The 23,726-nt window shown below is 46.1% G+C and overlaps 1 protein-coding gene across 1 annotated transcript; it reads left to right on the top strand.

Annotated features, from left to right (window-relative positions):
• Positions 1 to 122: 122 nt before the first annotated feature.
• Positions 123 to 23,696, top strand: LOC125287319 (katanin-interacting protein). The gene is given in 30 exon segments (XM_048232955.1): positions 123 to 392; positions 1,153 to 1,196; positions 2,089 to 2,162; positions 2,953 to 3,143; positions 3,620 to 3,705; positions 4,357 to 4,458; positions 4,590 to 4,706; positions 5,436 to 5,643; positions 6,366 to 6,494; positions 6,877 to 7,259; positions 7,623 to 7,741; positions 7,890 to 7,992; positions 9,135 to 9,344; positions 9,553 to 9,690; positions 10,657 to 10,929; positions 11,117 to 11,579; positions 11,582 to 11,722; positions 13,314 to 14,051; positions 14,848 to 15,059; positions 15,236 to 15,311; positions 15,572 to 15,749; positions 15,839 to 16,004; positions 18,041 to 18,198; positions 18,378 to 18,442; positions 19,042 to 19,152; positions 19,639 to 19,778; positions 19,871 to 19,972; positions 20,692 to 20,849; positions 22,215 to 22,300; positions 22,402 to 23,696. Coding segments are annotated over 30 exon segments (5,037 nt in total). The 5' UTR covers positions 123 to 385; the 3' UTR covers positions 22,461 to 23,696.
• The last annotated feature ends 30 nt before the right edge of the window (positions 23,697 to 23,726 follow it).

Consider the following 23,726-nt stretch of genomic DNA (forward strand, 5'->3'; position numbering starts at 1 on the left):
CTCTCCGTGGTTTCTTGGTTATCAGCGCCATCCAGTGGCTAGAATTGGTACTGTAGTATTACAATGAAAGTTACCCATGCGACGCGAACCTCTTGTACCTTCACATTTCAGGATATGATCCTATTCTGCCAACGAGCATACTGGCTTTCGATGGCAATACTTACAACTTCAACCTTTTTCATGTTGTCGATGTCAACGATGTTGCTGTGCTGCGCGGTCTGTTAGGGGAGTGCCTTTTGGTGGAGGCACACTTCTTATTGGACAATCACTCCCCTAGTTACCACCACAAACTCCACAACAGAAGACACATGAGAGGCTGAAGGGTTTGGTTCACTGGGCCAGTGGACCATAAGGAATCATCATAGTCGTCATTCAAAGATATGCCATGGATTGTAAGTTGTCAGCTCATGATTGCTAGACAAGCGGGAGCATCCCTTGAAGTATTCACATTTCTCAGTTTCTCCGAGAAGCAGTGATGTAGAAGCTACTGTTAGTGCATGCTAAAATGCTAGCTAACTAGCGAGCTAGTCAAGCATCAACTATTTTGTTGATTCACAAGTGAATTTGCTTGTTTAAAGTATTGTAACCATGGATAATCTCTACTGCAGGCACTTTACTCGCAGCCATAAAAGTCTTTCCTCGTTTTGATAGTATATCGGTTCTCTTACTGCAAAATAGATAGATAGCGTTAGCTAACGCAGTTATTATTTCTGTTTGAAAACAAACGTTAGCTAGCAAAGGGGTTTGTTGTTGTCTAGCCAACGTCAAGGCAGTTATTTGGCTTACAAGCAGTCATAAGATAACTTTGACTAAATCACTTATTGTCTGTCAAGAAATGTAGACCACAGTTTCTATGTGAACAGTGTTTTCGAGGCACTCAAGAATTCGGGAATGTGCGTTCCATTTGTGTTAGGGCGAGACGCACCCCGCGGTTCACATCTGTATTTGTCAACCGCAGTCGTAAATGACCTTACCGTTAGCTAACGGATCGTGTCAGTGTGCGTTAAGCCGATTATATCTTTGATCGCGCAACTAAATGTCATGATATTGAAGTCAATCTGTGAATCTTGAAACACAATACCGGTGGTTGACTTGGCAAAGAATTCTGACGCTAATGGTGCACGTCTTTCTCCCTCTGAATCGGGGTAACAGGGACACCCAAAAGCCAATCTCGCCGATCACCAATGGATGGAGAGGTACGTGCGTGAACTACTGTGAAATCTCTTCCTATCGCGTTGACCTGTTACTGGTGATGAATTTAATTGTATGCATTTCTAGGCTGTCTACATCACTCATGGATCTTGTTTATTCACAGGCTAACGTTACATTTAATAATAATGACATGCTGGAAGTGATTTATTGATTTATGTAATAGCCTACATACTGAGCGATAACGAAGGTTGACTGGTTTTGAATCGTTGAAGAGGTCAGCCTCTGGAATTTCAAAATGTTATAGCTGACCATGTCGTGTACATTTTCTGGGTTACAACTGCAGAAACCGGTTAAACCCACAGTCGCATTTTAAACAAGCGGATGACTCATCTTGTGCCCCCTCGTTAGTGTCAATCACCTTTCCCCGTGCTTTCCTTTCCTTTTCTTGCTCTTGCTTTCTCTCACTATCTCTTTTTCCAGCAGCCATTCCTTTTCGGTGTTTCTCTCTGATGCTGTAGCTGGTTGGCAGGCTTCCTGTAAGATCTTTTTTCTACTCCTGTGCATGTTTCTTCTTTCCTCTCTCCCCTCTTGTTGCTCCTGCATCAATAAGATGTGTTTCACTCAGTAGAAATCTTTGTGTCCTAGAGGAGACCAGTTTTGTCCGCTATGTAGGGTATATTGTAACTAAGCTTTTGAAAGTCGTATTCAGACTCGAAGTCTTCTGACCAAACTGTGTTTAGATTATTGTATTCATTCTTCTACATTCTATCAGTCACATTTTATCAGCATATGATTTATGATGCCAGTGGTACCCAGTTTGTGGGTATAGACAGCTTTATATAATTTTTCTAAAGCCTTTAATTAAGCTGTGTGCTTTTTAGGTAGTCAAAAAGATGATGGAGGTACTTGACCTTCCTGTTGTTTGTATTCTAATAGGAGGATCAGAAACATTCCTTTGCAGCGGAGCAGATTCTGGATGAATATTTAATCACGCTCCAGCACAAAAACAGGTGCATGCACACACACACACACACACACACAAGCGTGACAAAAAAGGAGTTAACTGTGGGGTGGTATTGGCATCTTCGATTACAGGAACGGAAACGCTAGCATACAGCAGCTCGGTCACACACACAAGCTTCTCCTCACACACACACACACAATTTTCAGGCCTGAAGAGGTAGTGTTACTCCCTCCACTGAGGCGGTCTGATTGGCCAATTTCTGAGAAAGCCAGCTTGACCTACTAAGTGGAGGCTGCGGTGTGGTCAGTGACACTGCGAGCTCAAATGGCCCACTGATTACGGCCCATTTCAACACAACATCTCAGAGAGCACACACACACACACATCAGCATAGATACACTCTCAGGCATCAGACTTTAGTCTCTCTTTATCACTCATTACTCACGTGACCCTTAACTCCTGGATCTTGGAAGACTGAGTAAATCATTATTGTAGTCAGTGTGGCAGTGTAGAAGAGTTAGCGACAGAGACAACAGGGAACCCCAAGCAGCTATATCTCTCCCCAAACCATTGAGTAGATATTAACAAAACAATGCACTCAGAACTAAATAACCCCCATCCCCCATATCCTGAAATATGTACAATACATGAATGTCCAACAAAGATGTTAGATATCTCAACTGTAACACTACAACACAACACTACACTAACACTTTAAGCAGAGAGGGTTAATCAAGGATCTTTGCTTTGAGCTTGAGATTACTCATTGTGTTGATCATTGTGTAGCTCAACGTTGTATATTTCTGTGTGAATGCGTGCGTGTGTTGTTGCCGCAGGGTGTTGAAGAGACTGAGGGCCAAGGACCCCAAACAGATTGAACTGGAGAGGCTGGAGCAGGGCTTCTCCATCTACATCAACGGCGCCAACGCAGAGAAGCCGGACAATAAAGGCGCTGGAGCCAGCAGGAGTTCCCCTCACACATCCACAGCCTCCCCTCCAGCCAGCCCCAGAACTGCACACACTGCAGGTATGCAGGGACAGACATGCACTCAGGTGGCATAACATGTCTGCACAAAGCTTTTACAAATTCACATGTTTATTATTACCCATTATACAAATATACAAAATTATGAAACTCAAATTTGCATGCAGCCACATTATGGAACTTTGCTTATAAATTTCTAACACCTACTGTATGATCTCAGAGAAATGTACATGTCATAAAGGGCTACAGAACACGCACGCACACATGGTTGAGTTACATCAGCCTCTTGACTGCTGGACTCACAGTTTGTTTGTTGGCTTGGAGATGCTAAATATGTGAGGATCTTGGGCAATGATCCCACTTATGGCTGAGTGTGAGTGTGAGTGTGCGTTTGTGCGCGTGTGTGTGTGTTTGTGCGTGCGTGCGTGCGCCGCCCGTGTGTGGGAGATCGGATGTGTGTGCTGCTGGACTCCTTTCTGTCTCTCACTCAAGGGAGTGTTTATTTTCTGCCTGCACAGAAGCTTCTAGATGCAGTGATACAGACAAAGAGTTGAAGCGAAGCCATACCGCACCAGGCAAAGTGCAAAGAAGAGAATGGGTGCAGGTAACGTCACCCTTCACATATATCCATATAGATATATCATAAATGTTGGATATTATATAGATGTTGGAGACGGGGAAAGTAGATAGTTTCATGTGAGCTTTGTGAAACGGTAGATCAAAGTGTGGAATTGTTTTTGTTCCCACTCAAGTTCATTGGGAACAAAACTTGGTTCTACTGTTGGCTGTGGAAGGGATACATACTGTTTATAAACCATGGATATAAACTACAAAGCTGAGCAAAGTGTATGCTTCCTGTAATTGACTGTATGCTTCATTTAGATGGCATTTGAAAGCCGCTAATGGGAGGGAGGTTATCTTGTTATGCTGTCCCATTAACTCTATTTTGAAAGTGCATTGAAGGTAAATAAGAGTTGACTGCAAGCAGCAGTCCATTACAGTGTATATAATTTATGTGATGTATTGTGTTGGCTGTTTTCCAAGCGTTGCAAAGGAACTCACACAGAATAATTACATTAACAGATTCCATACATATAATGCACAGCACATACCTAATGGTGAAAAAAGGCCCTTCAGTCTATAAAAGGTGTGCTGGACATCTCACTCATAGTACTTCATCTAAAAGAACTTCTATCCCATTTGTGACCTGACCAATCCAATAATGATTGTTTGCCTCTTGTTATGTTCCCCACAGAACTCAGTTCACATACGCACAGAGGAAGGTACCAGTCTGAAGCTCCTACCAGAGCCACGCTACTCTGCTGACTTTGAGCCCTACGAGAGCATCAATATGGAGGTAGAAGACAGTGTTGTGCTGTTTGTGACAGAGTGAAAGAGAGAGAGAATGTTGTCTTGTCCAGTGGTATGTCTAAGCCAGTGTGTTGGTGGTGAGTGTTTGTCACCTATCTGTTGTTCCGTGTGTGCAAGGGTGCAGGTGATGACTGTAAAGTGTCTCGAGCACTGGGAAGCAGATCGGAGTCTTGTCTGACCCAAGCTGAGCCTGACCACAGTGAGCGCGTTCTTCTCAACATGGACCAGGTCAAGGTGAGTGGCATTCAAAGTCATTACCGATGTGCCACAAGGATGATGGCCCTTAGTTGTTAATCATCAAGTATTCCTCATTGTCAGATTACTATGTGGGAAAGGTCAGCATACCCACAACGTTCCCACCACTCATCCTCAGTGCAGAAGTGTCACATTAGGTTTCTTTCCATATGAAATCAACAGGAGTTAGACAGAAGAGTCAGTGCCTGTTAGTCTAGAGACTAGATTGTTGTCAGTGCTATGGAGGTGGTGTGGCCAGTTCTTTCTGGTCATATTTTGTTGGATTAGTTATTCATGCTACACTGAAAACATGTTTAGACTGGCAGAAGAGGGAGGAGAAAAATGGCCTCCAGGTTGTACTTGGGTAAGAGCCCCTGGGACCAGTTTTTGCAGAACTACTTGCTTGCATTTCTTCTGCATCGTCATGCATCTTATTGAACATGCAGAGACATCCGAGCAGCCTGCTGCTGTAGTCGGGCCTGTCAGATTATTCTGGAAGCTTTCCCCTCCATTGTGGCCACTTCCCATACCAGGCGCACAGCCATTTGTGCTGTTAGTGGTTTAAAGAAGTATGGGCTGGATTCAGATAAATGTGAAGCAGCTTGTTGTCCTTCACATCTGCTCGGTGTGTGGTGTGTGTGTGTGTTGTGCGTGTGTTGTGCGTGTGTTGTGCGTGTGTTGTGCGTGTGTGTGTGTGTGTGTGTGTGTGTGTGTGTGTGTGTTGGTCAGGTCCTGCGGCGTAGCCTGGAGAAGAGTGTGCGGCGCAGCAGCCGTGGGTCGGCCGGCGAGGACTCGGAGGACGAGTGGGTGGAGGAGCAGATCGAGCGCGAGGAGAGCAGCGAGAGCCTGGAGGAGCTGGGCCTCGCCGCCAGCCAGCCAATCAGCAGCCAGTTGCGGCCAAAAGACCTCATCGTGCTGGACTTTGGCCCCTCCAGTGGTCAGTGGTCAAGAGTTTAGGTTGATGTGTCTCTGCATGGTGCTGTTTTTAATTACAGATGTGCCGATATTTTTTTCATCTTTCATTGCTGTAACTTAGTGCCTCCTGTCTGAAGTACAGATTAGGTGGTCAAATATTTTGTGTGGTTGGTACTCTAGTTCAGGTACCTTTTTAGGGTTGCACGATTTGGGGAAAATATCATATTGCGATTGTTCTGAGAGCTATTGCGATTTGCAATATGATTTTCAAATGTCAATGAATTGATTCAGTTTGATATTCCAAATGTCTCTTTAATTTGTGCCAGCCCTGATTTGTGAGCAAGCCCAGTGCACAAAAAGCTCACCAATCAGAATTTCTGTCCCCTCACGTGCTACCCACACCCACCAACCAGAAGTCGCACAATCAAGGAGGATTAAATTAATATGAAAGTCAGAAATGTGGCAAAAGCTTGTGCGATTAGGTAATTGAGTTGGTTCATATTGCCATTGCAATAATTGTGCAACTCTAATACCTTCAGAAATGTTATGTGCCTTATCTGACAGGGCATTTGTCCACCGATGTTTGAATCAAAGCATTTGTGGCAGAAGTTAATTGCATGGCTGTTCTGTCCAGGTGCTCAGCTTATCACTATGCTGTAAAGGTATCGCATGCTGCATCTTTTCTTGCTGTGTCAGGGATCTCTTTTTTTTCAGCCGTCGTGTTTTTGTGTTTGACCTTCACAGGTCGTAAAGTGGAGCGCTCTTTGTCAGCGAAGAGAAAAGAGAACGTGGAGGCCTACATCCCCACCAAGCCAATGCTAGTGAAGAAAGCTCCAGACAGACCTGCCTCAAGAACCAGCACTGCCTCATCCCGTCAGTCATCCACACAGCAACCCCACATACACACACACTTTCACAGATACTTGTATGAAGCATATTTGAAGAGTTTGGTTCCAAAACGCCATATCTCCATTTTTAATAACATTAAGAAGTCATGCCATTTAATTGTGTATTTCAGGTAACATCTGTCAAACTGCTGGGGGTCCTTGGCCCTCAACTGTTTTGATTAAGTAAAGATAAATCAAATAACAATCAAATACCCAATTACAGTTCTACTGAAACTTCATTTAAATGGTGGATATAGCGTTTTGGAGCCATACATCTTCATATGTATTCTCATATATTTTCTATACTCTCTATTTCTCATTACTATCATGAAATTCAGTGGCATCATTGAGCATCTCTCCTCCTCCAGGTCCTGGCAGTCGTGTAGAGCGCCCCCTGTCTGCAGCCCGCAAGCCACTGCAGGAGAACAGAGATCCTGAGGAGACTGTCAGCCGTGTGTTCCAGGCTCTTCAGAGGGAAAACACTCCTTTGTCCACTCACACTCCACTCCCCGAGTCCAGGTCACACACACTCTCACCTGACCGCAGACAGCACACACCTGAGTCGGGGTCTTCTGCGCACACACCAGAGCCCTGTTCACTTGCTCACACAGCCACACCCAAATCGCCCTCACTCTCCCCCAACACACGATCGCCTGCACACACGCCTGTGGCCAGATCTCACACACAGCTGCTAAAGACCAGGAGTCTCAGCCCCCAGCAGTCTGAACACAAACTCTTCAGCTGGAGCCCTGTGAGTCCTAATACACCATCACCTACTATCAATTCCAATAATATGATTGATTTCTTACTAGTAATATTTGATTTGTCTAAGATTTGGATTGGAATAGTGCAAATGTTCAGCCTGTTAAATGTGTAGGTTGAACTTTGTTTAGTGTTTTCTCCCAATAAAATCTCAGTATGCCCATTATGAACAGAATATATTGCAGTAGTAATATTGTTATACCCCATTATGAACAGAATATATTGCAGTAGTAATATTGTTATACCCCATTTGAGCAGAATATATTGCAGTAGTAATATTGTTATACCCCATTATGAACAGAATATATTGCAGTAGTAATATTTTTCATTTCCTATCTTGACCATTTCTAAGGTTAAGGGTCATCTATTGAATGGATTGAGTTGCCCTGGTGATGAAGATGACTATGATGAAGACTATGATGCCAGTCGGGTGACGAGAGCCATGCAGAGGATCACACTGATGGGCCCCAGGTGACCGTCCACCCCTCCCCACTGACCTGAAGCAGCATAAGCCACCAGTCCGCTCACAGCACACTAGGCTAAAGTGACCCCCTCTGTTTGGACATCCCGTACGAGTAGGTCAGTCCTCTCATTTATTGGGTTCTCTTTCTTCTCTCAGTCAACAGAAAAAGCTGTTGAAAGCTCTAGAGCGCATCGAGTCCGAATCCGAAGTGGAACCTCCACCTAAACTCAAGAGTCACAGCAGCGTGAGCCACAGTCTGGTCAGTGTCCACTACATCACAGTTCTGTTCCATATCATGAGTTCAGAGCCACAGTCTGGTCAGTGTCCACTACATCACAGTTCTGTTAGATATTATGGGTTCAGAGCCACAGTCTGGTCAGTGTCCACTACATCACAGTTCTGTTAGATGTTATGGGTTCAGAGCCTCTAGTGCCTCGTCTCTACTGCACACATGCACACCACATCAGTGATCATTTCCAGACAGCTTGTTATTGCACATTTTAACGATTCTTAACTATAAGAAGTCCTGACTAGCCTGGCGAGCCAGACCCACATTAAAATGTAGGGTCTGGGCACTCACCGTTCGCAGTGCTCAGTCCAAGGGGCGGGATAATCAGTTGTCTTTCAAATTCCCTCTGCACGCAATAGGACAAAATAGGATATTTGTTTTCAAGTAGCAGGGAATTCAAGCCAAACCGTTGCAACTCTGCCATCAATCATTATGTTAAGCCCACCAAACGACTCTATACACGATTTCAATGTCCTGATTAAGTTTCGATTTCTGGAGCTCACAAGCCAACGGAGAGTTGCTAGACTAGCCCTGGCAGCAAATGTAATTTGCCGCTAGGGGCGCATCTAGATTTCTAGGCTAAGTCCTGACTGGAATCACTTGAAATGTGCATTCAGTCTTATAAATCGTAAGAAATTAGGGTTTGCTAGAGGGAGGTGGATTAACTCTTGATTGCATAAAATTAAAATGAATGGAAACGGGCAATTAAAATGGATGGAAACAGTTAATTAAAATGGATGGAAACGAGTGTTCAGTGTCTCCTATTCCTCCAACTCCAAATGCCTGACTGCATCTCCACTTCTGTTGTCGTAGCAGCAGGCCTGTTTTATTGTTTTTCATTCCTATCCAATTTCATCTCCCTAATCAGCCATCTGTTTTCTAGTTGAAAACACTCTGCCTCTTATTGCAGATCAAAAGAAACTCACTAACATCTTGATGAGGTGCCACACACACACACACACACACACACACACACACACACACACACACACACACAGTCACACACACAAATATGAACTTGCTACTCACACACTGCTCATCAGGCAGGGTGATAGGTGATCCAGTGAAACACGGGTCGTAAAGTGTTTTTGTTTTTTTTCTGATGGTTCTAGAGGAGCCAAGCGTCTGCAGATGTAACACCAACTCTGTACGTAACCATGGAGATCCTGTCCAATTGGGGGAATGCGTGGCACGTAGGGCTCACAGAGATGCAGTTCTTTTGTGGAAAGAACCGGAAGATTTATGTGTCGCCCCACGACCTGGACATCCGTAACGCACAAGAGCCAGGGGACCTGGGCGCACTGGTCAATGGGAAAACAAAGGCATGTGGCTGTGCTTGTATGTTTGATGTGCATGGGTACTATATATATATATATATAGTGTATATGTGTGTGTGTGTGGTGTGGATGCATGTATTGGGACGGAGGATGAATGGAAGTTAACTAAAGCATGTAATTGATGCCATTATTATTATTCCCTCTTATCTTGTGTGAGATTTAATTTTCTGTGTGTGTGTGTGTCTGTGTGTAGACCACTAAGGAGCGGAACATGTGGGTGTGTGTATTTCCTCCACCGGTTCAGCTCTACTTCATCCTGAGGAACACTGAGCGCGCTCCAGACTTCACCCTCTCACACATCAAGATCTGGAACTACAACAGAAGCCTCAATGTAAGTGTGTGTGTGTGTGTGTGTGTGTGTGTGTGTGTGTGTGTGTGTGTGTGTGTGTGTCTATCCGAATGTGGAACAGCAGGAGATTAGCTCAAGGGATTACAGAGGGTTCATATGCACTCCCTGCTCCTCCCACCCGCTCTCCCTCTCACACACACACACACACACACACACACACACACAATTAGAGCACCAGGCTGTCTGAGAGCAGAGCAGAGGAGGGCTTAAGTCGCGGGTGTATTAGCCAGTCATGGCTGAACTCTACGCTGGTCTGAGGTGTGGATGTGCATTTTATTGTACCTCTGAGAGAGTTTGTGTCTGTGTATGCTGTGAGTGTGTGTATGCTGTGGCTGACTGGATTAGTTTGTGTCTGTGCAGTATTGGGTAAGGTCATCTGATAACTAGTGAGTGTGTAGTGATGAGTCTAGCTGCCAGGTCTGTGGCATTAGAGGTGCCTTGCTGTGTGAAGGAGCCATGGTGTGTTTCAGCTGACTGGGTGAGAGTGTTGTCTTATCACTCCTCTGGTGCCATGTCATTGCAGTGTGGGGTGTTATTTAAGAGTCATGCAGAAAGTGTCTCTTAGGTGTGTGTGTGTGTGTGTAGAGCTTGTTATGTATGAGCTTCCATGTGAGCAACCTTACTTAGCAATTATGTGGATGTGTTGTTTGATGGCCAGCTCTGAGTGCTCTGAATAACTTACTGTATCTTGGGCTGGAGTGCCGCTGGGTGCAGGTGAACTGTAGCCTGTAGCTAGACTGACATGTGAAGGCCACAGGTCAGTAGCACTAAGAGCCAGTCATGGGCTATGGTCAGCTCCGAGGAAATCATCTGCTATGTTTTTGGATGTCTTTGAAGCTCTGTGGTGCCGACTCTGTGTTGAAGCTTTTTGTGGTGTGCGTGCGTGCGTTTGTGTGTGTGTGTGTGTGTCTGTCTGTCTGTCTGTCTGTCTGTGTTTATGCATTGTAGGATCTGGACATAGGCGCTCGTCATGTGAGGCTTTATGTAAACAGCACGCTGGTCTTTGAGGGGGAGCTGCAGAAGGGCTGTGGAAACTCTGTGTTTGACTACAGCACGGCCATCGACCTGCAGGAACTACAGCTCCCAGACTGCAACACTCCCAGCCCCGTCACATCCTCACACAGCCTGAGGGGCTGCAGCCCACAAAGCCATGACACCCAGACCAACCAGGAAGTCAGCACCCGCAACAACCAACCAAAAGCCCAGATAGAAACAAGCAAGGTAGGGACTCCCCGGGCATTTTTGAAGGCAGAGTCACTGTTAGAGATTTAACATTTAGTCACTTAATAACCACAGTCTCATAGCATTCGTCTCATTTGCTTAGCAGTGTGAGGAGCAGGTCTCATTTGGATGAATTGCAGAGTTGTGATGCATGAAATATTGAGGCTGCTTCTGTGTCCCTGTGCAGCAGGCCCTGCCAGAGCCCCGAGCAGCAGCCATGCAGAAGGACTCGCTGGAGCTGGACACGCACCCTCTGGACGCCGAGTCGCCCACGCCGGCGCTGCCCGAGGAGGGGCCACGCACGGTGACCACGCAGCCCTCCGGCCGCACTCCCGATTGGCTCAACCCCTCGGGGAGGGCGGGACTGGAGGCCTCTGGGGCGGGGCTTGAGAGGGAGCGGGAGAGGGAGCGCGATCGCGAGCGGCCCTTGTGGCTGGCGCGGTCGGAGCCCAAGAGCTCGTCGGTGCTGCCGGAGCTGGCGTGCCACCCGGGCCGCGTGTGCCAGGGCTCGGCTCAGAGGCCCAAACCCGGCCGGCCGCAGAGGGGCACCAGCTCCGAGTTCAGCGCCGACTCCCTGGACCTGGACTCAGAGCTGGGCCTGGACATACGGCCCGAACGGGACCGGGAGAAGGAGAGGAGAGGGCTCGGCCAGATCGGGATCTGGGGTCGGACCTGCTGGAGGACTTTTGTGAGCGGCTAGACCGGCCGGTCAGTGGGAGGAGGGGCTCGTCACGGGGAGTAGCCAAAGGCATCGGTCAGAACTCAGAGCTGACCAGCAGCACCAGCAGCACAGGTTAGAGCCACTGAAGCCTGCCATTAGTCTCTCGCTCACTGGATGTCTCACTGTTTCATCCCCTCTCTCTCTCTCTCTCTCTCTCCTTCCTCTCGTCCTCTTTAAAGCGTTGCTGCAAGGTTCCACATGTGGGTTGAATACAAAACTGCCTTGTTGTTGGATGCAGAGTGCAAAACGGCTGCTCTGTGTTTTGTGTGTGAGGAGAGATTTTAGTCCAGTGTGAAATGAAATTAGGATGGCGGCTGACCTTCAGTCTGGCCTGCCTTCCACAGTCTGAGTAATCCAGCGCAGTTAGACATGGCACCCACAAGTCCAGTCCAGCAGGCCGCTTTCATAACTAGTGATGTAAGAGACTCCATCCCTCAGAGGCATAACTGAAGCAAGTTGGCATACTTAAAGCAACACTATGCAGCTTTAGGTATTTTTGGCAACTGTAGAGCTCCTTGTAGAGTCGCGATGTATTTATATGTTACTCTGCTATTGTAAATAGCAAACTTAAGAGGGATTAACAACAGGCAAAAACTATCTCCAAAGAGCTATATCTACTGACAAGGTAATGTTTCACGATTCTCACGAGATTTGGCGGGCCGTCGTTTTTAGAAGTTGCATGGCTGGTTTTCTCAGTAGGGACTCGCTACGTCTATGCTGTATAGCTATGCTAGGTGAACGATTCGCCTATTACAAGTTTGTTTACCATCAAATTGGCTTCACAAAGGTGAAAATCTTGCATAGTGTACCTTTAACTCCAGAAGGACTGAGAGCAGGGCAGCCCTGATGCTCTTGCCCATAGCTGTGTTTCCTTCCAACTCAATTATTTGACCACAACCATTTACACAATTTTATGACAATTGACAACAGTCTCTTTTTCATCCCTCTCTCTCTCTCTTTCTCTCTCTCTCTCTCTCTCTCCTCTCGCCCTCTTCAAAGCATTGCTGCAGGGTTCCAAATGTTGGTTGAATACAATACTGCCTGGTTGTTGGATGCAGAGTGCGAAACTGGGATAATGAACACATGTCCAGCCGCTGTGTATGTGATGCAAATTAAAAGTGGACACTCTCCTAATCAAGGGAGAAGTTGCATTTTACCCATCAAATGAACGAGTTAAACCATCCATAGCAAATTGATTTCTGATTTGACTTAAAATGTTTTGTGCAAAATATAAAGCATTTTCATTCAGGATTTCCTATTTGAGGGGTCATTGTATTCAAAAGTTACAGGGTTACCCAGATAATGGCATTTCGTTCCCCATACACGGTAAATGAGTTCCAACGTATCCAACATGGAGTTGAGCAGGCAGGTGTGACTGACAGCAGCAGCTGCTCCCACTAATCTGTATGAAGTGCCATATGCCTCAGGTGGAGAACAGGCGCCCATGCTAAGTGCAAACCTGGCTGGGATAAGTTGTGCCGATAATGGATCACTGAATACCTGAAAATATCTTTTCTGACTCATTCTGTGTCTCCATAGTAATAGCCACCTCCAGATGAGTGCTCTCTTTCTTGATGATATGATATGATAAACTGTTGTCTATGCAGTACTTCACCAGTCTGTGTTAGCTCACCAGACTCGTGCGTGTGTGTGTGTGTGTCAGGTTTGGGTCCAGTGCTGGGGGCGGTGCGTAGGCAGCGCTCCCACTGGCCGAGTGAGCAGGAGGACTCGCTCATGGAGTCCTGGGACTCGCTCACCAAGTTCAACCAGAGGCAGCGCGGGCGCATCTCCAACATGGCGTACGAGGGCGACGTCTTCGCCGAGTTCCTGCAGCGGCAGAGCTCCCACGCGTACGCCTTGACGCGCCCCTCGCCGCTCGGACCCCTGCCGGCAGCCCCAGTGCCCGATGAGCCGGAGGATGACCCCCCAGACTTTCGGGATGAGGAGGACTTTGAGATCCCCGTGCTGCCACAGGGCCAGACGCTGGTGGTCAGCATCCTGTCCACGTGGGGCGACCGGCACTACGTCGGCCTCAACGGCATGGAGGTGTTCAGCGCCACGGGCGAGCCGGTCAAGCCTGCGCGCATCAGCGCCAACCCGCCGGACATCAACATCCTGCCAGCGTACGGCAAGGACCCGCGCGTGGTGGCCAACCTGATCGACGGCGTCAACCGCACGCAGGACGACATGCACCTGTGGCTGGCGCCCTTCACGCCGGGCCGGCAGCACGTCGTCGAGCTGGACCTGGGCAGCGTGCACCGCCTGGCCATGGTGCGCGTCTGGAACTACAACAAGTCCCGCATCCACTCGTTCCGGGGCGCCCGCGAAGTGGAGATGAGCCTGGACGGGAGGTGCATCTTCAGGGGGGAGATCGCCAAGGCCTCGGGCACCCTGTCTGGAGGTAGGCACCCACACACACCCAGTGCCCCACAGGTCCCAGGTTTGAGTCCATCCGAAGGTCATTTATTAGACTAGAAGCCAGCCCAAAAAATTAAAGATAGGAAATTCAGTTTGGAGTTGCTCCATTGAGAAGTCTCTATACCTAAATAGGATGTGTTCGGGCCAATCAAATCATTTGGGCGGGCTTCATAGGATGAGAGACAGATGAGCAACAGTGTAGCAGTCATCTACGTCACCTGAGCGTGCTTGAGTTGATTCTGTTCACAACAAAATCACCTCCGCCGGAGAAGCAAGATAGTTAGATTCTGCTATCGCGTCTGTTATCTAAGACATTGACGCAATAAAAAGACAAACAGAAAACGGTGATTAAGGCATTTGACATCCTCACTTTGTGGGAGGGGTAAATTAAGGGCTGGCTTTCAGGCTAGGTTGAAACACGCGCCCCATAATCAAATCCAAATGACGTGTTAACAGACTCTAATTCTGAAGAATTTGTGTCTGGCTACGTCAAGCTAGTCATTACTCTTTTCCTGTCCACTAATCACTCTCCTATCAAATAAAGGCCAAAAAGCCCCAGAAATGTAACTTTGAACAAAAAAAGTTGATTTTGTGCATTGTGTTGGATTCACTTTTCAAGACATGCACCTCTATTCACTCCAAGAGTCTCATACTCATTGTTTAGTGGCCAGACAGATGTTTGTCATGACTAAATCTATGTGAACCCAAGCAGAACATGAGCACATTTCCCATCTCTCTTCTCTGTCTTGTCTGCCGCTCTTAATGTGTTCCTCTCCCAGGACTGGACCAGTTTGGAGATACCATCTTGTTTACCACGGATGATGCCATCCTGGAGGCCATGTCTCGCTTTGACGAGACGTTTGTGGACAGCAGGGGGGAGGAGGCGGCGCCCGGCGTGGTGGAGGAGGAGCTGCAGCGGCCGCGCACAGCCGACGGGGAGGGAGAGGAGAGACCCTTCACCCAGGCCGGCTTCAGAGAGGACGAGCAGCCGGTGAGACACAGATGGGTCTGTGTGTGTGTGTGTATGTCTGTCTGTGTATGTGTCTGTGTTTGTGTGTGTGTGTCTGTATCTGTATCTGTGTGTGTGTGTATGAATAAGTTAGGCTAGAGTCTCCCCACAGGAGTAACTGTCATTTTGCATGACTCTTTCTGGCTTTGTGCTCACAGCTGGATCTGCGGGTGAGCCCGCGTTCTGAAGGCACCCCCGACATCCAGCCCACACCAGGGGTGTACACGGGGACAAGTGAGTGCCACTCTGTTTCAGCATCTTCCACACCTCTTCCAAAAGCTTGTGTAGCTTCTCCTAAAACTACAGGCATCGTCCCTTGAAACAGCGCTAGAAAGCAAACAAAAAGCTCAAAGCACTGGTAGACTGCAAATGGTTAGAATGATTGAGAAAGTTTACTTTAATCACAAGGTATAGTACAGTGTAAACTATATGAAATGACTGAGTTAAGACAGAAGAGGACAAGCGTGGACTGATGGTGTGTGTGATGTGTGCAGCGCTGGAGCTGACCCTGAGCGAGACCTGGGGAGATGTGCACTACCTGGGCCTGACGGGGCTAGAGGTGGTCAGCCAGGAGGGCCAGAGCATCCCCCTGGACATCGCCATGCTGGACGCATTGCCACGCGACCTCAACGACCTGCCCGACCACAGCAACGACCTCCGCACCCTGGACAAGTCAGTGTCTCTCCTCTCCCCTCTGCCTGCTTTGCTTCTCTCCTCTGTGAGAGGGAGGGAACTCAATCATGCATGCCCCTCCCCTGCAGGTTGATTGATGGCCAGAATATCACCACGGACGACGAGCATATGTGGCTGATCCCGTTCAGCCCTGGCGCCGAGCACCGGCTCACCGTGCAACTGCCCACGGCACACACACTCACCGGGCTCCGGGTGTGGAACTACAACAAGTCACCGGAGGACACCTACAGAGGGGTCAGCACAGCACAGCACAGCCCACAGCAGCGGTCCCCAACCGGGCCGTAGCCTACGACATGAGTTTAAAAAAAAATGCATGCAAACTAAACTAAATTTAATTCGCAATAATGTCACGTTTTTACATGGCATAGGACTATATGCAGTTGTTTGATTGTACGCATGTTTGCATTTTGCAAGGTCTATTTTCTTACGCCTGTCTGTCCCGCCTTCAACACTTTTACATATTGCCTTCAGCGCCATGGCAAGCAGCCTCAGGTCCGCTTAACTTCACTTGATCAGTTCTTGGCTTAACGGTAGTGTCACACGGTTAGCTAAACTGCTAGAATGAGCAACAAAAACAAGCATCTTTAGCAGGTCACTGGCCAGAGTGTTTGAGTTGCGCAGAGCAAAAAAGTCACCGTTAGCTGCACATTTTAGTGATGAGGACTGGGTGTCAAAACTCGCTTACCTGTGTGACATATTCGGGTTGCTTAATGACCTCAACCTGTCACTCCAGGGGAGAATGACGACTGTCTTTAAACTGGCAGATAAAGTCGCTGCATTTAAAGCCAAGCTTGATTTGTAGGGACGACGAGTGGACCGGGTGTATTTGATATGTTCCAAAAAAGTAGTGGGGTTTTGGGAGAGACTGAGGCAGGGCCCTTTCTCTGCTGGTCTTGCTGATCACCTTGTTGCGCTCTCAAATGAGTTTGAGCGTTACTTCCCATCCTTCAAAGATTCACGGCAAACCAATGAGTGGGTCCGCAACCCATTTGTCAATATCCCGAATAGTCCTAGGGTTTTCAGCAATGACTGCAACTAGACAAATTGCGCAATCGACTGGACATTTCAAACACACTGAGGGTGTCACTGTCTTCCATCACCCCCAGATGGAAACTTCTTGTTGCAGGGAAACAAGCAGGGCTCCCACTGATTTATATTCGTAATGCACATTTAGTTCCCATGTTTTGTTCCCATATTTTGTTAAGCATGTTCACACTTACAGATGTAGCTTCAAGTTGTTCAATATTCATAGTTCATATTGTTCAATTTTCACTTCTTCAAGTTCACGTTTTTCACAAGAGATCGTTACCTTCACTGTTCATACATAACTGGAGCTATGGTACATAAAAGGTTGGGGACCCCTAGCCTACAGCACAGCCTGCAGCACAATACAGCACAGCACAGCACAGCCTGCAGCACAGCCTGCAGCACAATACAGCCCACAGCACAATACAGCCTGCAGCACAGCACAGCACAATACAGCACAGCACAGCATAATAAAGCACAGCACAGCCTACAGCACAATGCAGCCTACAGCACAATACAGCACAGCCTACAGCACAGCACAATACAGCACACAGCACAGCACAGCACAATACAGCACAGCTCAGCCCACAGCACAGCACACCCTACAGCACATCTCTGAAACAGGCCTCCTTCTGTACTACTATATGAAAGGAGTGTCCATGAGTGATAGAGCAGCCTATGCATCCTGTGGATTACTGCACAGTAGCAGTGTAAAGAATAGCAGTATTGGAGCAGTCCTGTGGATTTAATAGCAGTTTGCATGTGTGACATGCTGCTACGTGACAGGTTTTTATGCAGGGCAACAGGAAACCGAGAGATAACACATAATGACCAAAGGGTGTGGGGGGAGGGGGGCCATAGAACATTTGGAATAGTTATGGAGCAAGACGAGGAAAACTGACATTTTGGCTGGGGCTGAAAGATTAATCAAAATCTCAATTTGAACTAATTAGCAATTCGCAAAGGCCACAATTAATCATGCAGCTCACGACTCGATGATTTGTGAGTACAATGAGCATTTTAAAAATCACCATGGCCAGAAGTACGATGAGTGTAAACAGTAAAGGCCAGAAGAAGTAGTGAGTCATTTGTCATTTGTGAAATGTATTATATAGTGAATATTGAGCTGAAGCTTGATTTTCAAAAATGATATCGCAAATCAAAACGCAATTGCAAAATCTGTCAGATAAATCGCGATTAGATATTTTCCCCAAATTGTTCAGCTCTGATTCTGGTGCACGCAGGTAAAGGTGATGCACGTAACCGTGGACGACGTGACGATCTCTCCCCCGGAGGGCTTCTTGGTGCGGAAGGGTTTGGGCCACTGCCACTTTGACTTCGCCCAGGAGATCCTCTTCATCGACTACCTGCAGGCCACGGACTCTAGCACACACATGAACAGGTAGTGCCCTCATATGAGAGGATTCCTATGGCACACCGATTAATGTCTCACACACACAAATAGATTATGCACAACTGTACACGCCACACAACAGAACCACACCATATGCATTGATATCTACATGAGATTGAAGAGACGTATGGGTGGGATTAACATGCTGTGTGTTGTGTAATCTGTAGCGGGAGCTCGTGCCAAAGGGAAGAAGCCAGTATGGATTATGAAGCTCCACTCATGCCCTGCGGATGTATCCTTAGCTCATGCCCCGCGCATCATACACATTTACATTGCAATACATCACACAACACAGTGGAGAGCCAGCAGCTGACGGTAGAGTAAAAACAACGTTTATTTGTGTATATATATAATGTAGACATCTACAAATTTAGTTGCATGATTTAAATTGAATACATACATTATACTGAAAAACTGAGAACAATATGCAGCTTACTATTGCCTGTAGCACATAAATGTGGTTCTGAAGAATACCGTACATCACAGACTAAATGGAACTGAACATGAGTTCTGTATCTGTACATTTAGGTGAAGAGTGCCATGTGTGTGCCACAATATTGAAAGCTACTTTAGATTACATGACCATGTCACAAAACCTATTTCAAATGGAAACAGAAAATGGCTTGAAAAATGGCTAGATAAAAGTTAGAGGTTTGTGTTTAAAGTTGAATTTAACAAAGTAGAATATACAGTGTTGAAATAGACTAGGCCAACAACAACAGCAGCTGTAATGTAGAAGTATTGTATGAGTTGAGTGTGAGCAATGCTAGGGAATGTGGCTCAGCTGCTGTGGCGGAGCTGTGGGTTTGTTCTCCTTCACCTCTCCTCCAGTCATCTTTCAGCTGCAGCTGCTGACCACGTGGGGTGACCCCTACTACATCGGCCTGAACGGCATTGAGCTGTACGACCACAACGACCAGAAGATCCCCCTCAGCGACAACAGTATCCTTAAAGGTTGTGACCGGCTCCTACGTCTGTGTCCCGTGCAGGCGCGGCGTGTGATGAGAATTGTGTTATCAACGCGCATGTGGGGGGGTTTTATGGGCCTCCCAACAATTGGGACCCCGCCTCAATGATGCACGTCTTCGATACGCGGAAATGTACACGGAGGAGCATACCACTTGCTCAAGACACACACTCTGTCTCCATATCCCTAAACATAAGACACACACTCTGTCTCCATGTCCCTAAACATAAGAACAACCAAGTTCACACATGCTTATACACTTCCCATTGCAGTGCCAGTATGGATTGTCTGTTATAGGAAGTGCATACAGAGAGAAACTGTCCTGCGGTTTATACAGAATGTGGCTAATACACAGGAAATGACTGTAGTACGAAACAGGGCCCTCTGGTGGTAGAAAAGGATGTGTGTGTGTCTATGGTTGGGCTTGTTTGTGTGCTTTGGTCTTTAACGGTTGCTGTCAGACATTGCAGCGTTCCCAGACAGTGTGAATGTGCTGGACAGTGTGAGTGGAGACGTGCGCACGCCTGATAAACTGGTGGACGGAATCAATAACACACATGACGGCCGGCACATGTGGCTCGCTCCTGTACTTCCTGGGCTGGTGAGCAGTGTGTGTGTGTGTTTAAAGAATATGTTTTTGCTCGTGGGTCCCGAAGTAACCTGTGCTTTTGGGTTTATGTGTATCTCCTGCAGGTGAATCGGGTGTATGTGATTTTTGACCAGCCCATGACTGTGTCCATGATCAAGCTGTGGAATTATTCCAAGACGCCACAAAGAGGGGTCAAGGAGTTTGGGGTACATATAGGCAGTCTTGGCTTTATTCAGCTTTTCAGCATTGTCTCAAGGCTTTGGATAAACAACAAAGTCTAAATCTAAAGTTTTACTGACCAGGTTTACTTACAAGTCCTCTGACGTTAACAGTTTTGCTTTGGGAGTCAAAATAACAGTCTCATCTTAAATAATTGGTTGCAGCTGTAGAAAAAAGCATCCTTAAGTAGCCACAGCCTTGAATTAGCCCTTCCTGCGGGAGTTGTTTGTTATTTTGATGTTTTTAATACTAAAATCAGATACAGCTGGTGGGCTGAGCTCCCAGGCATTGGCAGTGCCTGGTATTTTTCCATAGTCCGTGACCTTGGGCTTTACACCCTTGGGAGAGGGAGACCGTATGAGAAGGATGGCAAGGAAGAGAGTAATGGGGGGGGGGGGGGGGGTCACAGGAGATGCAGTCCCACAAATCACAAACCACATTCCCAATAAAGCTCTTGTTTTACCCTGCAGCTAGTATCACAGATAAGGTTTAGCTGACTGTCTCCATCTGAAACAAGTGGAAAATGGAACTGGTCCTAGTGAATATGTGCATCATGATTAGAGTGATTAATTAAACATAGTATTACTGAGATATTGATACACAAAGAACTCTGTATTTAATAAATGTAAAGATCAAGTTATGACACAGAACATGTTGACATCAGTGAATTAATGAAAGAATAATGTTTATTTCTGTGTGTGTGTAGCTGCTTGTAGATGACCTGCTGGTGTATAACGGCATCCTTGACTGCGTGAGCATAGTGAGGGGGATCCTGCCTACATGTGACCCAGTAGTGCCATACCACACCATCCTCTTCACCAACAACACACACATCGCTCAACGCGAGAAGAACACCATCATCAGGTTGGTCAACATAAATGATCAATTATATTTGTTGTTTTACTGTTTTTTACAGCACTTTTTGCAGATATCAGTTTAGTAGAAAAGTAGAAGCAACTTAAAAACACAGAAGGAAGCTGAAAAAAATAAGAATACTAATTATATTAAGTTAACCAAAGATAACATTCTGTAATGTTATATGCCTATTCGTTTATTTGTATCAATGATAAAACCTACAACTGTCGTATTAAAAATTACTACGAGGCACTAAGTCAGACGGAGTCGTTTGGTGATGCTTGAAATTCAGCAGAGAGCTTTATTACAGTACGTGAGACCATCAGGTAGTCATACCCTCAAGATCTAAACACACTGAAAACTCAGATCCATTTTATACCATCTAAACAGAATCTTTCAGAATCTGCAGCCAAGCAAGTGTGACTCAGACAATACATATCTCATCCATTTCAAAACCAGTTGAAACCAGAGTCTATGTTAACTTGTCATAAGAGAACTGTGTGCATGGCGACCATCACTGTCTGGCATTTGGCCTACGTTGCAGGCATTTCTATAGTGGTAACACTGTAAGTTAACTCTGACAGCCATTCCCTACCTGGCTCCTAGAGGCCTCAGATAAATGGGACCTCTATATCCCATCCTATAGCATTGGGCACCTTTCCCATTTCACAAGCACAATGAGCAGAGATGAACACATATAGAAAAGGCCTCTAACATAAAATAATCCCACATCTTTTCCAAGTGATCATCGACATGTAAATATTATCTGATAGAGTGTAAATTTCTACGTGAATATTATCTGCTAGAGTACTAAATACACAAATACACTGTGTGTGTGTGAGTGAGTGAGAGAGAGAGACTATGGTGGCTCTGACCTGGCTTTAGAGGTCACGGCTTTTGCTTAGTGATGACTCAACAGATGTGTGTTTCTAAGAAAAGTACATTATGAGCATGTGTGAAGCCTACATAAGTGACAGGTGTGTTGTTCCTCTCGTAGCTCTCAAAAGAGCAAGCATCGTAAGCAGTAAGTAACAGAGACATTGCTATCCATAGTAATCCCCTTTGTACAGTGTGGCTCTATCCATGATGGACATCTGACCTTGTGACCTCTCTGTCCAGTGACGTGACAACCCAGTGTCCCTGCCTCCAATCTCCCCCTACCCCAGTTTAACCTCTCCAGTGGCTCTAGGTGTTGTCCCTAAATGTTTTTTTCATGATCCTCTCGGACACATTAGTTCTCGTGGTTGTCGGCGACCATGATGGTGCATGCCAAAAGTTCCAGTGCCAATAACAGTTGGCCATAGGAACTGTAATCCGACACAACATTGCTGTTTAGCTCGCATTCCTTACCAGAATGTCATTTTGTTGGCACAGCAACCATGTGGAGGACCAGGATGTGAAGATGACCAATGAAAATCAGATAGTCCATCAACACAGGCGAAAAACGAATGCTGATCCAGGTGTGAGATAGAGATACGTTTTGTGTCTTACAGTTTCTTTTTATTTGACAGAGGATTTGCCTACTGTTACTGATGACATACACTGCTTTCTCCATCCTCAGCCCTTCGTCCCAAAACATGTATGACAGACACAGGAAAGCTGGGGAAGAGAAGATACTAAAGGTGGAGAGATGGAGTGTGGGCAAGTGACAGGTCTTATAGTTGTTAGACACTAGGCTCACTTGACTTAAATCACATGCCCATTACCTGTGCTCACTGGATGAGTCCTCACAAACTCCTGTGCCTTTCAGGAAACAGCCAATCACATGGTAATAATAGCTACTGAAGAACTTCTGAAGCTAATGAAGGCTGATGTTATTCTGCTCGGGTGGCCTACTATGGCACAAAAATCCTTGCACAAGGGTGTGTTTTTGAGTGAAAAATGCACAATCAGGGACATTTATTAATGTTCATCTCCATATTCAGACACTCACTGGCAAGCATTTGAGATGGGACTGATTTCTACAGTGTGTCTCTCTCTCTCTCAAATGCTGCTGTATCGATATGTAAGATACATGTGTGTATTCTTGTGTACATATGCTCAATAATTTGTTGTCTAGATCATTTTAATAAGATTGTGTTGTTTCTATGTACTCCCAAGAGCAGGTAAGGTTCCGTATCTAAGTGCCCTTCTCCGCACTGTACATCTACGTGCTTTCAGTCAGTTCATTCAACCAATTGTCTGGTTTTTATAAATATATGAGCCAGCTTCACCCCAATTAATGTGAAATGTGTTCATGCATATATAATTGTGCTGTTATTGCCAATACATATATTGATAAGGGCACACAGAAGGACAGTGTGTAGAATGTGTTGCTGAGCGTTGCATATGTGACTCAGCATTACTTCTTTGCTAGGTAGTAGTGCTAGAATTTTGTATATACACTATACAATATATGCAAGCACTGGATATATATACCTCAAAATGTGTTCAACGTTTAAAGCTATAGTTTATTCATTAAGTTAAACTGTATTTCAGTGTCATTCAGTTCTCAGAATGGACCACCTTAGTGATTGTGTGTGTGTGTGTTTGTGTGTGTGTTTGTGTGTGTGTGTGCGCACACACAAGCGGTTTAGTTATATGCGTGTGTATATATTGTGTTCCATTCCAAGTTCCCCTACTCTCAATACTACTGACATTCAGAATATTCTATATGAGAAACTTTTTGGGGGGTGCTGGTTTTTGAAAAAGCGGTTTTGTTAAGAATTTAAGTGTCAGCTGGAGCTTATAATAAAGGCATCCTTTAAATGTTCTGTGTTCATATAAACAATATCTTTCAGTCTTTTTTAAAAAAAATCCCAAAATAATGGTCAATGTAATGCAGTCATTACTCAATAAAGATTCATTTAAAACATGGCCCTGAAGTATTCTGTGTATGTATGTCTC

Source organism: Alosa alosa, chromosome 22 (genome assembly GCF_017589495.1).
Source record: "Alosa alosa isolate M-15738 ecotype Scorff River chromosome 22, AALO_Geno_1.1, whole genome shotgun sequence".
Classification (NCBI taxonomy): domain Eukaryota; kingdom Metazoa; phylum Chordata; class Actinopteri; order Clupeiformes; family Clupeidae; genus Alosa; species Alosa alosa.